This window comes from Narcine bancroftii, chromosome 1, assembly GCF_036971445.1.
Source record: "Narcine bancroftii isolate sNarBan1 chromosome 1, sNarBan1.hap1, whole genome shotgun sequence".
NCBI lineage: Eukaryota > Metazoa > Chordata > Chondrichthyes > Torpediniformes > Narcinidae > Narcine > Narcine bancroftii.
The window spans coordinates 214,410,144-214,425,623 of record NC_091469.1 but is presented as its reverse complement, the minus strand read 5'-3'; the positions used below and the strand labels follow the sequence as shown (position 1 = coordinate 214,425,623).

Below are 15,480 nucleotides of genomic sequence, written 5' to 3'. Positions count from 1 at the left end.
TTAGTTTAGTTTTTTTTTTGTTTTGCAAAATGGAAGGATCACAAAAGTTCCGACAAATTCTACTGAGCATCTAACAATGTTTTAATGGCTTATAATAATGTATGGCAACTGATAATAATGTTACCATAGTTTAAGATCATTTAATAAATTTTAGAAAACTCAACTTAAGTTTAGCATAAATTTGTTTGAATGAGTCATAGACAACAACAGTATTCTGACTATAAAGGAGTCACTACACTAGTCAAAGTGAGGGACTCAATCTTGGGACTATAAATTAAACCAGGGCCAATATTATGAATTATTGGATCTCAGGGAGTATTTAAGAACAGAAGAGCCTTGGAGTACAAGTTCACACATCCTTGAAGGTGGCAAGCCACGTAGCTAGACTATTTAGGATGGGGAGTTTCACTAAATGTTTGGAAGGGCATTGGCAGATGGAATGAAATCCTGATAAATGTGAAGTGATGCATTTTGGGAATGAGTGGGTGTGATAAGGGTATGATAGAAGCCATGAATGGTTGAGCCAAAGACAGTATTAAGAAGCAAAAAAATATCTTGATGAATATACCCTGAAGATGACAGTAGATATAAGCAAGGTGGCACATACGATGCTTGTCTTTATTAGCCAGAGCTAATACATGGAAGTCTTGGTGCAAATTCACAAAAAACATTGGTTATATCACAGCTGAAATTTTATGTGCAGTTCCAGCTGTCACAATATAGGAAGATGTCATTGAGAGTGTGCAAGAAAGATTCCAGGATGTCTAGGATGAATCAAGAGAAGAAAACGGATAGGCCATTTGTCTGTTCTTGCAGCAGAAGAGGCAGACAAGTGGTATACATATTTATGATAGCCATGGAGAACAGGAAACCTTTCCTACAGCATGAGTATCCATGACGAGAGTGCATAATTGCAAGGCGAGTAACAAGAGGCTGAGAAAGATTTTTTTTTCCCACTCAGAGGTTAGTTGTAGTTAGGAACACAATACCTGAGCAGGTGGCAGGAGGAACTCTCATATCATTCAAAAAGCACCTGGATTAGCAATTGATTGGCCAAGGCATAATAGGCTATGGATCAAGCATTGGCAAATTGAATTAATATAGATAGGTACTTGATGGTTGGTGTGGACATGAAGCTGAAGCCCTATTTCTGTGCTGTATGACTCAATGAATCTAACTCGGCACGCAAGCACATTTCATCCTAAAGTCATAATACATATTATGGAAATATATTCCCATTCCTAGCTCCTTCATTATCACAGAATCAAAATCCTGGAACTCGCTATTTTCACCAAAATGACTGAAATGGTTCAAGGAAGTGGTTATGCCCACTCCGTGATTAATAAAATGGGATTGATACTGGCTTGATGGTCAGTGTAGATATGGTAGACTGAGGAGTCTGATTCTGTGTTGAATGAACCCATGACAACTCTCTCCTGGGACTTGTTTTAACAATCATAATTGTATTCTGCTTTTAGAATATTTTGATTTTTAGTGAGCATTGTTGGCAAGCAAACATAATTTATTCTGTGTCAAAAAGTATACAAATCCAAAGAGCTCATACCATATTCATTTTTTGAAAGAAAAATAAGATCCTACAACATAACAGTCAAATATACTTACAGATATCAGGATCCTTGCTCTTCTTTGTTCTATTACTGAGACTAATCTCAAATACTTTTATATCTGATGAAAGATCACTGGGGAAATGAAGATATAAAGAATTTAAGAACTCTGAAAACTAAAGTTTTACATTACAGTCTGATGCATATTAAGCAGACATGAACTTTTAAGTTACTGAAGCAAGAGTAGGCTATTAATTTAGGCAAAAGAACAGAATGCACTTAATAGAGCAGACCCAGAGAAGACCAACTTTAAATTTAATTCAAACTGAGGAGATGTAATTTTGCACCAAATGGTTCTATATATATTTTTTTTTTTAAAAACCCACGAATTCAGCTACTCACTTTACCCAAATAACCTCATGACAAATTATGCCAATTTCTCTACAGTGACTACTCCACAGAAAACAAAAAAAAAATGCTCTGGACCAAATTGGTGCACAGGGAGTGGGGGATACACATTCATATAGCTGGAAATTCAATGCTTTTAAAATATATGTGAAGTAAATTTAAGAGTATGGATAGTTCAAGTTTCAGATGAGATATTAATTAGCTTGGATTTTAATTTCAAAAAATATGACTTCTTCATTCAGTGTTTTGCGGAAGCATCATAGTGTAAACATTCATATTGAAACCATCTTACAACAATTACTATATAAAAAAATAGTGCATGAAAAGTAAGACAAGTGTCTGATTCATTGATCATTCCAGCATCTGACAGCAGTGGGGAAGAAGCTGTCCTTGTGCCGGTTTAGTGCTTGCTTTTAGGTTCTGTACCTTTTTCCTGATGGTAGCAAAGTGAAGAGGGCATGGCCTGAATGGTGGGGTCTTTGAGGATAGAGGATGCTTTTTTAAGACAACACCTCATGTAGATGCCCTCAATGGAATGAAGTCTGTTGTTGACTCTCTGGAGTTTATTCTTGTCCTGAGAGTTGGCACTTCCATATAAAGCAGTGATGCAACCAGCCAGAATGCTCTCCAAAGTACACTTGTAGAAGTTTACAAGAGTCTTCTATGACATACCGAATCTCCTCAGACACCTTACAATAGCTGCTGGCGAGCCTTCTTTGTGATTGTATCAACATGGAGGATCCAGGACAGATCCTCAGAGATGTTGACCCCCAGGAATTTGAAGTTTTTTCCCTCTCCACTACTGAATCCTCGATGAGGTCTGGATCGTATTCCCCGGAATTCTCCTGGTCCACAATCATCTCCTTGGTTTTGACGTTGAGTGCAAGGTTTTTGACATTACACTATTCAACGAGCTGATCTATCTCCCTCCCGTATGGTTCCTCATTGACGTTTGTGATTTTGCCGACAAATGTGGTATCATTGGCGAACTTGTACATGGCACCATGGGTGTATAATGAGTAGAGCCGTGGGCTAAGCTTGCATCCTTGAGGTGCTCTGTGTTGATAATCAGTGAGGAGGCGACATTGTTTTCAAATCATCTGACTGTGGTCTTTCTATGAGAAAGTCAAGGATTCAGTTGAAGAAGGGGGTACAGAGGCCTAGAGTTTGTATCTTCTTGACCAGCACTTGAGGGAATAATGGTATTGAAGGCCAAGCTGTAGTCGATGAAGAGCAACTGTATGAATGAATTGCTGTTTCCAAGGTGATCCAGAGCTGAATGTAGAGCCAATGATGTTGCACCTAGTGTGCAGCAATTGTAACGATTGGTGAGTTGCAGTGAGTTCAGATCTTTTCTTAGGTATGTATTGATTCTGGCCATGACCAGCCTCTCAAAGCATTTCATCACAGTAGAAGTCAGTCCTATGGGGCAGTAGTCATTGAGGCAGTTCACACTACTCTTCTTGGGTACCGGGATGACTGATGTCCTTTTGAAGCTAGTGGGAAGCACTGACTGCCGTAATGAGAGGTTGAAAATGTCCACGAAAACTCCGGCTAATTGGTTCAAATGCTATGGCTAACAAAATGTAAAACCAGTAAGAATTTAGAGAAGTTGGCTTAAGAGGCTTCAGGCAGCCGGGACTGAGGACGTGCTACAGGCAAGGTCAGGTATTTTCATAATAACCCAGAATAGCTAGGGGAATGATATGCTCCAATTCCAAGGAATGGGAAATCTGGGACAGCACATGTCCCTGATGACGACACTTGCAAGAAGTGCATCCAGCTGCAGCTGCAGCTCCTTGGAGGGCATATTAGAGACCTGGAGCTAGATAAAAAGGGGGTGATGGAGACAGCCACATCCAAGAGAGTGGAGAAAAGTAAATGGGTGACTGTTAGGAGAGGGAAGGGGAATAGACAATCAGTACAGGGCACCCCTTTGGCCATTTCCCTCAAAAATAGGTATACTCTTTTGTATTACTACTGAGTGGGATAGTCTACCAGGGACACGCTGTAGTGGTCAGCTCTCTAGCACAGAGTCTGGTCCCTTGGCTCAGAAGGGAAGGGGAGAGAAGAGGAGAGCTTCAATGACAGGGTATTCAATAGTTAGGGGAACAGGTAGGAGGTTCTCTGGACAAGATTGAGACTGTCAGATGGCATGTTGCCTCCCAGATGCCAAAGTCAGCAAGGTCTCAGATCGAGTCTAGGCATTCGCAAGAGGGTGGGTGAGTAGCCAGTGGTTATGATTCACATTGGTATCCATGACATAGATAGGAAAAAGGTTGAGGTCCTAAAGAGTGAATATAGGGAGTTAGGAAAGCTAAAAAAAAAACAGGACCTCAAGTGTGATAATTGCTGAATTGCTACCTGCGTCTTGTGACAGTGAGAGAAGGAATAGAAAGATATGGCAGATGAATGCATGGCTGAAGAGATGATTCAAAGGGCAGGATTTCAGATTTTTGGATCATTGCGAACACTTCTGGGGAAGGTCTGACCTGTACAAAAAGAATGGACTGCTCTTGAACAGGAAGGGCACCAATACCCTGGCAGGCAGGTTTGCTAGAGCTGTTGGGGAGGGTTTAAATTAGTTTGGGAGGGGGATGGGAACCAGATTGAGAGAACAATGAATAGGGCAGATCTTCTTTCTTTCTTTGGCTTGGCTTCGCGGACGAAGATTTATGGAGGGGGTAAAAAGTCCACGTCAGCTGCAGGCTCGTTTGTGGCTGACCAGTCCGATGCGGGACAGGCAGACACGATTGCAGCGGTTGCAAGGGAAAATTGGTTGGTTGGGGTTGGGTGTTGGGTTTTTCCTCCTTTGCCTTTTGTCAGTGAGGTAGGCTCTGCGGTCTTCTTCAAAGGAGGCTGCTGCCCGCCAAACTGTGAGGCGCCAAGATGCACGGTTTGAGGCGTTATCAGCCCACTGGCGGTGGTCAATGTGGCAGGCACCAAGAGATTTCTTTAGGCAGTCCTTGTACCTTTTCTTTGGTGCACCTCTGTCACGGTGGCCAGTGGAGAGCTCGCCATATAATACGATCTTGGGAAGGCGATGGTCCTCCATTCTGGAGACGTGACCCATCCAGCGCAGCTGGATCTTCAGCAGCGTGGACTCGATGCTGTCGACCTCTGCCATCTCGAGTACCTCGACGTTAGGGGTGTGAGCGCTCCAATAGATGTTGAGGATGGAGCGGAGACAACGCTGGTGGAAGCGTTCTAGGAGCCGTAGGTGGTGCCGGTAGAGGACCCATGATTCGGAGCCGAACAGGAGTGTGGGTATGACAACGGCTCTGTATACGCTTATCTTTGTGAGGTTTTTCAGTTGGTTGTTTTTCCAGACTCTTTTGTGTAGTCTTCCAAAGGCGCTATTTGCCTTGGCGAGTCTGTTGTCTATCTCATTGTCGATCCTTGCATCTGATGAAATGGTGCAGCCGAGATAGGTAAACTGGTTGACCGTTTTGAGTTTTGTGTGCCCGATGGAGATGTGGGGGGGCTGGTAGTCATGGTGGGGAGCTGGCTGATGGAGGACCTCAGTTTTCTTCAGGCTGACTTCCAGGCCAAACATTTTGGCAGTTTCCGCAAAGCAGGACGTCAAGCGCTGAAGAGCTGGCTCTGAATGGGCAACTAAAGCGGCATCATCTGCAAAGAGTAGTTCACGGACAAGTTTCTCTTGTGTCTTGGTGTGAGCTTGCAGGCGCCTCAGATTGAAGAGACTGCCATCCGTGCGGTACCGGATGTAAACAGCGTCTTCATTGTTGGGGTCTTTCATGGCTTGGTTCAGCATCATGCTGAAGAAGATTGAAAAGAGGGTTGGTGCGAGAACACAGCCTTGCTTCACGCCATTGTTAATGGAGAAGGGTTCAGAGAGCTCATTGCTGTATCTGACCCGACCTTGTTGGTTTTCGTGCAGTTGGATAATCATGTTGAGGAACTTTGGGGGACATCCGATGCGCTCTAGTATTTGCCAAAGCCCTTTCCTGCTCACGGTGTCGAAGGCTTTGGTGAGGTCAACAAAGGTGATGTAGAGTCCTTTGTTTTGTTCTCTGCACTTTTCTTGGAGCTGTCTGAGGGCAAAGACCATGTCAGTGGTTCCTCTGTTTGCGCGAAAGCCGCACTGTGATTCTGGGAGAATATTCTCAGCGACACTAGGTATTATTCTATTTAGTAGAATCCTAGCGAAGATTTTGCCTGCAATGGAGAGCAACGTGATTCCCCTGTAGTTTGAGCAGTCTGATTTCTCGCCTTTGTTTTTGTACAGGGTGATGATGGTGGCATCACGAAGATCCTGAGGCAGTTTACCTTGGTCCCAACAAAGCTTGAAAAACTCATGCAGTTTGGCATGCAGAGTTTTGCCGCCAGCCTTCCAGACTTCTGGGGGGATTCCATCCATACCTGCTGCTTTGCCACTTTTCAGTTGTTCGATTGCCTTATATGTCTCATCCAGGGCGGCCCCGGCCTCGGTCGAGTGAGGCAGGCGGAGGCCCCGGTCCGGACAGGGAGTGGGAGGCGGCGGCCCCAGTCCAGGCACAGGGAGAGCAGCAGCGGCCCCGGCCCCGGTCCGGGCGAAGGGTAGACGGCGGCAGCCCCGATACGGGCAGGAGCAAGGGGGAGGCGGCGGCCCCAGTCCGGGCACAGGGAGAGCAGCGGCGGCCCCGGCCCGGGCGAAGGGTAGACGGCGGCGGCCCCGATACGGGCAGGAACAAGGGGGAGACGGCGGCCCCGGCCTCGGTCGAGTGAGGCAGACGGAGGCCCCGGTCCGGGCAGGGAGTGGGAGGCGGCGGCCCCAATCCAGGCACAGGGTGAACTGCGGCGGCCTCGGCCCTGGTCCGGGCAGTATGGACCGACCTAGGAGGGGAGGCAGGCCCCTCCAGCCCGGGTAAGAAACCTGCATAGGAGAAGGCCACTCCGATATAAAACCTACGACCCAAGGACCTCGCTGCCACGTCCCAGCTTGCTTGGCCACGGCACACGAACCATGGGTGTAAAGGGTGGGGCCAGTACTGCGCGCACTGCACTCCACCTAAAAGCTCCTTTGCGCAGGCCCGAGGACAGGTCCACGTCCTCCCCCTCAACGTCCTCCCCCTCCACATCCTCCCCCTCCACGTCCTCCCCCTCCACGTCCTCCCCCTCCACGTCCTCCCCCTCCACGTCCTCCCCCTCCACGTCCTCCCCCTCCACGTCCTCCCCCTCCACGTCCTCCCCCTCCACGTCCTCCCCCTCCACGTCCTCCCCCTCAAAAGATGCTCACAAACTCAAGCTAGCATGCTGGAACATCAGAACCATGCTAGACAAGACTGACAGCCATCGACCTGAACGTCGGTCTGCCCTCATTGCACATGAACTCCTCAGACTTGACATCGACATAGCCGCTCTCAGTGAAGTCCGCCTGGCAGATGTAGGCAGCCTCCAAGAACGCGGCGCGGGCTACACACTCTACTGGTCTGGCAAGCCTTCGGATGAACGACGCCTATCTGGTGTAGGCTTCATGGTCAAGAGCTTCATTGCCTCCAAACTCGAAAACCTTCCGACAGGCCTCTCGGACCGAATCATGTCCATGCGACTCCCACTTCAAAACAAGCGTCACATCACCCTCATCAGTGTCTATGCTCCAACCCTCCAGGCGGAACCAGCAGAAAAGAACAAGTTCTACACCGACCTGCGCAACCTCATCCAACGTACCCCTACAGCCGACAAGGTTGTCATCCTGGGCGACTTCAACACTCGTGTCGGCAAAGACTCAGAAACCTGGCCAGGAATCCTGGGCAAGCATGGCGTCGGCAAGTGCAACGACAATGGGCGCCTCCTGTTGGAGCTCTGCGCAGAACAGCGGCTTGTCATTACAAACACCCTTTTTCAGCAGAGGGACAGCCTTAAGACCACCTGGATGCATCCCCGATCCAAACACTGGCACCTCCTGGACTACATCCTGGTGCGAGAAAGTGACAAACAAGATGTGCTCCACACCAGGGTCATGCCTAGCGCGGAATGCCACACTGACCACCGGCTGGTTCGCTGCAAGCTCAACCTTCACTTCAAGCCAAAGCCCAGGAACAATAAAGCCCCCAGAAAGAGGTTCAATGTTGGAAAACTGCAGTCAGACGAAGCGAGAGGAAACTTCCAGGCAAACCTCAAAGCAAAGCTCGATGTTGCAACCCGCCTCACGGACCCGTCCCCTGAAACCCTCTGGGATCAGTTGAAGACTACCATACTGCAATCCACTGAAGAGGTACTGGGCTTCTCCTCCAGGAAAAACAAGGACTGGTTTGACGAAAACAGCCAGGAAATCCAGGAGCTGCTGGCAAAGAAGCGAGCTGCCCACCAGGCTCACCTTACAAAGCCGTCCTGTCCAGAGAAGAAACAAGCCTTCCGTCGCGCATGCAGCCATCTTCAGCGCAAACTCCGGGAGATCCAAAATGAGTGGTGGACTAGCCTCGCCAAACGAACACAGCTCAGCGCGGACATTGGCGACTTCAGGGGTTTCTACGAGGCTCTAAAGGCTGTGTACGGCCCCTCACCCCAAGTCCAAAGCCCGCTGCGCAGCTCAGACGGCAAAGTCCTCCTCAGCGACAAGATCTCCATCCTCAACCGATGGTCAGAACACTTCCAATCTCTTTTCAGTACCAACCGCTCAGTCCAAGATTCCGCCCTGCTCCAGCTCCCTCAACAGCCCCTAAGGCTTGAGCTGGATGAGGTTCCCACCCTGGATAGGGCAGATGATGCACAAGTAAATATACTGTCTAGTGATATTGTGAGGAAGGCTAGGCAATCATTAGGGGAAATTTGCAAGAGCAATATTAAGAATTTAACCCACGGTACTTTAGAAGAAAAATTGAAAGGGTTAATGAATACAGCACTGAAGGTCTTGTATTTAAAAGTCTGCAGTATAAGAAATAAGGTTGATTATCTTGTAGTACATCTGGAAGGTGTCAGATATATCATGACCATCACTGAGTCATGGCTGAAAGAAGACCACAGCTGGAAACTAAACACCCAAGACTACACAGAACATCAGAAGGTCAGGCAGGTAAGCAGGGTTGGGGAGGTGGGGTGGTGGTGGTGCTTCTGCTGGTAAAAAATGGAATCAAATCTTTCGAAAGAGGAGACATTGGATCTCAAGATATGGAATCCTTATGGGTAGAATTAAGAAACTAAGGGTCAAAAGACCCTGATGGGAGTTGTGTAAAGGCCTCCAAACAGTAACTAGGATATGGCATGCAAATTACAGTGGGAGATAGAAAAGGCAGGAAAAAGGGAAATATTACAATAGTCATGGGGGATTTCACTCTGCAGGTTGTTTAGGAAAACAAGTTGATGCTGGATCCCAAGAAAAGGAATTTCGAGTGGTTGGTAAGATGTTACAGTGAAACACGATAGGCTGCGGAATGCTGTCATTGTAGTAAAAACGCCGAAATGCTGGAGGAACTCAGCCGGTCTTTTCCGTATCTACAAGGGACAAAGATATGTTGCTGACATTTCGGGCCTCAACCCTTCTTCATGGAAACATCAGAAAAGGCAGAAGCAGGATATATCAAAGTCTCAGAATTCAAACAATGGGGGAGGCATCCAGACCAACACAAGGTGTTAATTGGATGTGATAAGGGACTAGGTGTGTCTGTGTGAAAGGAGACAGGGAATGGTGAGGTGGTGGGGGAAGCAGGGGGTGGGGTGGGGGATGGTTTATTGAAAGCCAGAGAAGTCAATATTAATGCCATCCAGTTGGAGAGTTCCCAGTCAGAAGATGAGGTGTTGTTCCTCTAATTTACATGTGGTCTCAGTCTGGCAGTACATGAGACCATAGACAGATATGTTGGCAAGGGAATAGGATGGAGAAATAAAATGGATGGCCACTGGGAGATCCACACTATTGCGGCAGACAGCCGAGGGGCTCAACAAAGTGATTTCCCAGTCTGCGACAAGTCTCTCCGATGTAGAGGAGACCACAGCGAGAATACTGGATGCAGTAGATGACCCCTGAAGGTTCACAAGTGAAATGTTGCTTCACTTGGAAGGATTGTTTAGGGCCCCAAATGGTGCAGAGGGAGGAGGTGTGAGCACAAGTGGAGCATCTTCTACAGTCACAAGGGTAGATCCCAAGGGAACGAATGCTAGGGAGGGAAGGGTGGACAAGAGAATCATGGAGGGAACAGTCCCTGAAGAAGGTGGAAAGGGGAATATGTGTCTAGTGGTGGGATCGCATAGTAGGTGGTGGAAATGGCGGAGGAAGAAGTGTTGAACGCGGAGGCTGGTGGGAATCTTGTCCTTGATGCGCACGGGTGTAGATGGAGCTAGGGTAGATGTGCAGGTAATGGAGGATATGCAGATTAGTGCCAAGTTGATGGTGGTAGAGGGAAAGCTACATTGTTTGAAGAATGAGAACATCTCTGATGATCTGGCATGGTCGACCTCATCCTGGGTGCAGATGCGACGGAGACAGAGGAATGAAATCCTTATGGGGACAGGATAGGAAGAGGTGCAGTTGAGGAAGCTATGGGAGTTGGTGGGCTTAAAGAAGATGTCTGTCAAGAGTTTGTCTCCTGAGATGGAGACAGAGAGATTGATGCTAGAGATGGACCAAGTGAATTTGAGCTCAGCATGGAAGTTGGCAGCAAAGTGGATGAAATCAACGAGCTCAAAATGGGTGCATGAGCCAGCACCAAAGTAATCATCAATGCAGTGAGGGAAGAGTTGAGGGGCCTTGCCTGTGTAAGTTTGTAGCATGGATTGCTCCTCGTAGCCAACAAAAAGGCAGGCATAGATGAGACCCATGGCTATCCGTTTAAACTGGAGAAAGTGCTATAAGTCAAAGGAGAAATTATTGATAGTAAGGACAAGTTCTGCCAGCCAGAGGAGGGTGATGGTGGAGGAGGCTGGTTGGTTCTATTGTCCAGAAATAAACAAAGGGCTTTTAGGCCTTCACTATGGGGAATGGAGGTGTATAGGGATTGGATATCCATGGTAAATACAAGGCAATAGAGTTCAGGAACTGGGTTGCTGAAGTGATAGAGCGTGTTTGAAGCGTCCTGGATATAGGTGGGGACGGCCTGGACCAGAGGGGGCAAAACAGAGCCAAGGTAAGCGGAGACCAATTTGTGGGGCAGGAGCACACAGACACGATGAGTCTGCCGGGATAATTGGGTTTGTGGATCTGGGGGAGGAAGTAGAAACGGCCAGTATGGGGTTGGGAAACAATAAGGTTGGAGGCTGTGCCAGGGAAGTAACCAGAAGTGATGAGTTTAGAGATGGCGTGTGATGAGTTTTTGAGGGGTCCTGTTGGAGAGGCAAGAAAAGGGCGGTATCTGAGTTGTCGTCTAGCTTCGGCCACATAGAGGTCAGTGTGCCAGACCACAACAGCGCCACCCTTGTCTACAGGTTCAATGGTGTGGTTTGGATTGGTGGACAGAGAGTGAAGGGCCAGGTGATCCGAGGGGGTGAGATTGGAATGAGTGAGGGGAGTAGTGAAGTCAATACAGTTGATATCTCGGCGACAGTTGGAAATATAAAGGTCCAGAACAGGTGGAAGACCGGTACAAAGTGTCCAGGAGGAGGATGTTTTAAAGCAGGAGAAAGGATCTGTTGTAGTAGGGGATGGAGAATTGTTGTTGTGGAAGTAATCATGGAAACGAAGCCAACGTATGTTAGAATCTATTATTAACGATGAGGTTTCAGTGTACATGGAGGCACATGGTAAAATAGGGAGAAGTCAGCAGAGTTTCATGAAGGGGAAATGGAGCCTAACAACCTTGTGGAATTCTTTGAGGAAACAAGAGGACAGACAGATTAAGGAGAGTCAGTGGATGTGGTTCATCTAGATATTTTAAATCCATTTGACGAGGAGCTGTACATGAAGATGCTAAGCAACATGAGAGCCCATGGTATTATCGGAAAGATACTCACATGGATAAAAGATTGGCTGACCGACAGGAGGCAATAAGTGGGGATAAAAGGGGCCTTTTCAGGTTAGCTGCCAGTGATTAGTGGTGTTCCACATGGCTCTGTGCTGGGGTGCTATTTCTCATGTTGTATGCAAATAATTTGGATAATGGATTAGATAGCTTTGTAGCCAATTTGTAGCAAAGATCTCGATTAAGTGAGGTAATGTGAGGAACTACAGAGAATACAAGACTTGGACAGGTTAGGAGATTGGACATGGAAATGGCAAATGGGATACAATGTAGACAAATATTTGATCATTTACTTTGGTGGAAGGAATAAAGTCAAATAGTTTTCTAAATAGGCGACAAGTTCATAAAGGTCAAGTTGCATATAGAGTCAGTGGTAAGGAAGGCAAGTGGAATGTTAGCATTAACTTCAAGAGGGATAGAATACAAAAAACAGGATGTAATATTGAAGATTTATAAGACATTGGTCAGACCACATTTGGAAATATTGTGAGCAGTTTTGGGCTCCATATGCAAGGAAGGATGTGTTTGGATTGGAGACGGTCCAGAAGAGGTTGACAAGGATAACCCTGAGAGTGAAAAAGTTGTCACATGAGGAGTGCTTGAAGGCTTTGGGATTGTACTCACTGGAGTTTAGAATAATGAGGGGGGGGAATCTCATTGAAACCTATCAAATAAAGAAAGGCCTGGATAGACTGGATGTGGAAAGGATGTTTCCTATAGTGTGAATACAAAATCTCCCCTTTAGAACAGACTTGAGGAGGAAAATCTTTACCCAGAATATGATGAATTTGTGGAATTAGTTGCTGCAGATGGCTGTGAAGGCCAAGTCATGAGGGATAACCTCTCTTATCTGGTGTTCCGTGGACTGGCAACTCCCATAGCCCAACACATTTGAATCTGCAGCCGTTAGTACAAACTCCTTACAGACAGCGCGGGACTTGAATCCCAGTCACAATTGCTGGCACTGTAAAGGTTGAATCTACCGCGATCGGAAACGCGGTTCAAGTCATGGTATTCCAAACTTCCTCAAGCATTGGGATGATTGTAAAGGAAATGAGTGACCCATACATTTATAAAAAAGGAAAAAAGCACAAGCAGGAGGTAAAGGTTGATGTTGGAGAATTATTATTGTGATTGGACATCTGGCCAGTGGTATACCATAGGGCAAGTATGGGACCTTGTTATTTGTAATATTCATTAGCAATGTAGATATGAATGTAACTGATTAACAAGTTTGCAGATGACTTGAAATTAGAAGTATTGCTCATGGCCTTTACATTGGTCTGATAGTAAATTGGGCAGGTTAAAGTTCAGAGAAATGTGGATTTGAGAAGATGCTGAGGGCAAGAAGGGCTCCTGAAGGCTTTCTCATTGTGTCAGACGTTTGGATCTGGGTTCGAGGTGCCAATGACTTGAATTAAATTGGAGTCTTGTGAGGTTGCAGAGGCTGTAGGACATGGACATTCCATGCATTTGAGGGGACCCTCTCTTGCTTCTTGCTCTCTCTGTAAGGGGCACCAGGCAATGCTAATGGTAAATCTTTATCTGCCTTGTGGCAGACTAAAGGCAATTTTGTGTAATGTGACATTTCTGTTTTACTTCATGACAATAAAGAGTAGCTGTTAACACATTTAGGACTGATAGAAGTAATGCATCCACAACAAATGGTACAGGTCCATTGAGTATTTGAGAATAGAGGGATTTTCATGTGCAAGTTCAACAATTCCTAAAGATATCAACACAGATATAGTAAAGAAAGACCTGTAAACATTTACCTTCATTAAGCAAGATATAGATTATAGGGGATGATGCAGTAAGGGAGAGAAAGTCTGACAGAGAATTCAGGAAGTTATAAAGTTAAAAAAAACAGACCCTTAAGGATGGTAATCTCAGGATTACTCCCTCTGCCATGAATGAGGAGTGAGGCAAGAAATAGAAAGAAAGCACAGGTCAATGTGTGTCTCAAGTGTGGGGTCTATGGGGGATGGGGGAGGCAAAGAAAGGTTTTATATTCTTGGACCATTGGGCATTCTTCCAGAGAAGGTGGGACTTGCAGAAAAGGGATTGGTTACATTTCAACTGGAGACACACCGATATTCTGCTGGGGCAAGTTGCTAGTGCTATTCAGAAAGGTCTACCATGAACTGTCTGGCAGTGGGATGGGATCCAAAGTAGTAGTGTGGCAGATGAAGAAGTTGAGGCAAATATAGAAATGAATATGTCTAGTACTCAGGTCTGGCAAAGACAGGATAAAGAGTGTGGAAGGTCTGACAGGCCCCATGCCCTATAATCAGCAGGCACTGGAGGAAAAAATTGTAAGAGGATCAGACAGCTGTAGGAATAGTAAGGTAATCGTAACATTCTCAATATTAACTGGACTGCCATATATTGTGGGAGTAGATGTGTCAGAATTTATTGAGTGTATCCAGAAAAGCATTCCAAATCAATATATAGAGGCCCTACAGGAAAAAGGAACAACATCTTACTTCCTACTGGGAAACGAGGCTGAGAACTCAATTATATGATCGATAAATCAGTTGATTAAGATCCCAACTTTGTCTCAGTTAACCTTCAACTATCCACTCTAATATACCACAAGCTTGGCATCAAAATTTTAAAAAAAATTATACATACAGCACCATAACAGGCCATTTCGGCCCATGAACCTGTGCCACCAAATTACACCCAATTAACCTTCAACCCATGGTACGTTTTGAACAGTGGGAGGACACTGGAGCCTCTGGGAAAACCCACGCAGACACAGGGAAAATGTACAAACTCCTTACAGACAGCATGGGATTCGAACCCAAGTCCTGATCACTGACACTGTAACAGTGCTGCGCAAAGCGCTACACTAACTGCAAAGTTACTTAACCATGCTAACTATATTGACATCCAGGTCACAAATATAGTTGTGAAATAACAGTAACAATCCCTGCAGTACACTGCTGGTCAAAGGCTTGCAATCTGAAATCAACACTCCACACCACTTGCCAATTCTATATCCAGTTGACTAGTTCACAAGTTTGCATTTTACTTCCTTGCTCACTTTATTAGATTCATGCTAGTTCTTATGAATTATTCATTGCATCTTGTGTTTTTTTATCATGTAAATCCTGCCTCCTTAACATGTTCTCTCTGTAGAAATATATGCCTTTATATCTGAAAATGGTCCCCTTTTAAAGGAAGTTCTTTGCTCTGTTACAGACTTACTTGCCACTTTAATATAAAATGTTTCTTCCTATTCAAAAGAGAGGCATGATCATATAAAATGAGAAGCACAAGCTGATTGACTTGAAAGTTTATACAGTGGAAAAAATTTACAATGACGTGCATATATGCATTTTCAACCTTATTCGCTGCTTTACACAAAGTAGGCAATATATGGTCAAGTTTGAAATTTACTCCTTATTAAGTAGTTGTCTCACTTCAAGTTTTGAGTATACAATTTGGACTGAATTGGAGCATCATACACTTGAGTTACCGTATCTTGGTGCCATCTTTATATAGAAAGATTGTTTCAAATTCCATGTATTTCAGATCAAAATAGATGATCCCAGAACTTGATTTCACGAGAAGTGATGGAGGCCAGAAGTTTAGGGGTACAAACAAAA

The 15,480-nt window shown here is 45.7% G+C and overlaps 1 protein-coding gene across 7 annotated transcripts in view; it reads right to left on the bottom strand.

Annotated features, from left to right (window-relative positions):
- Positions 1–15,480, bottom strand: part of rasa1a (RAS p21 protein activator (GTPase activating protein) 1a) — a 232,161-nt gene that overhangs the window by 41,724 nt on the left and 174,957 nt on the right. For all 7 annotated transcript variants that reach the window (XM_069890456.1, XM_069890428.1, XM_069890408.1 and 4 more), the window contains one exon: positions 1,624–1,700. In XM_069890456.1, coding sequence (XP_069746557.1) covers positions 1,624–1,700 — 77 coding nt within the window. The remainder of the gene's footprint in view (positions 1–1,623; positions 1,701–15,480) is intronic.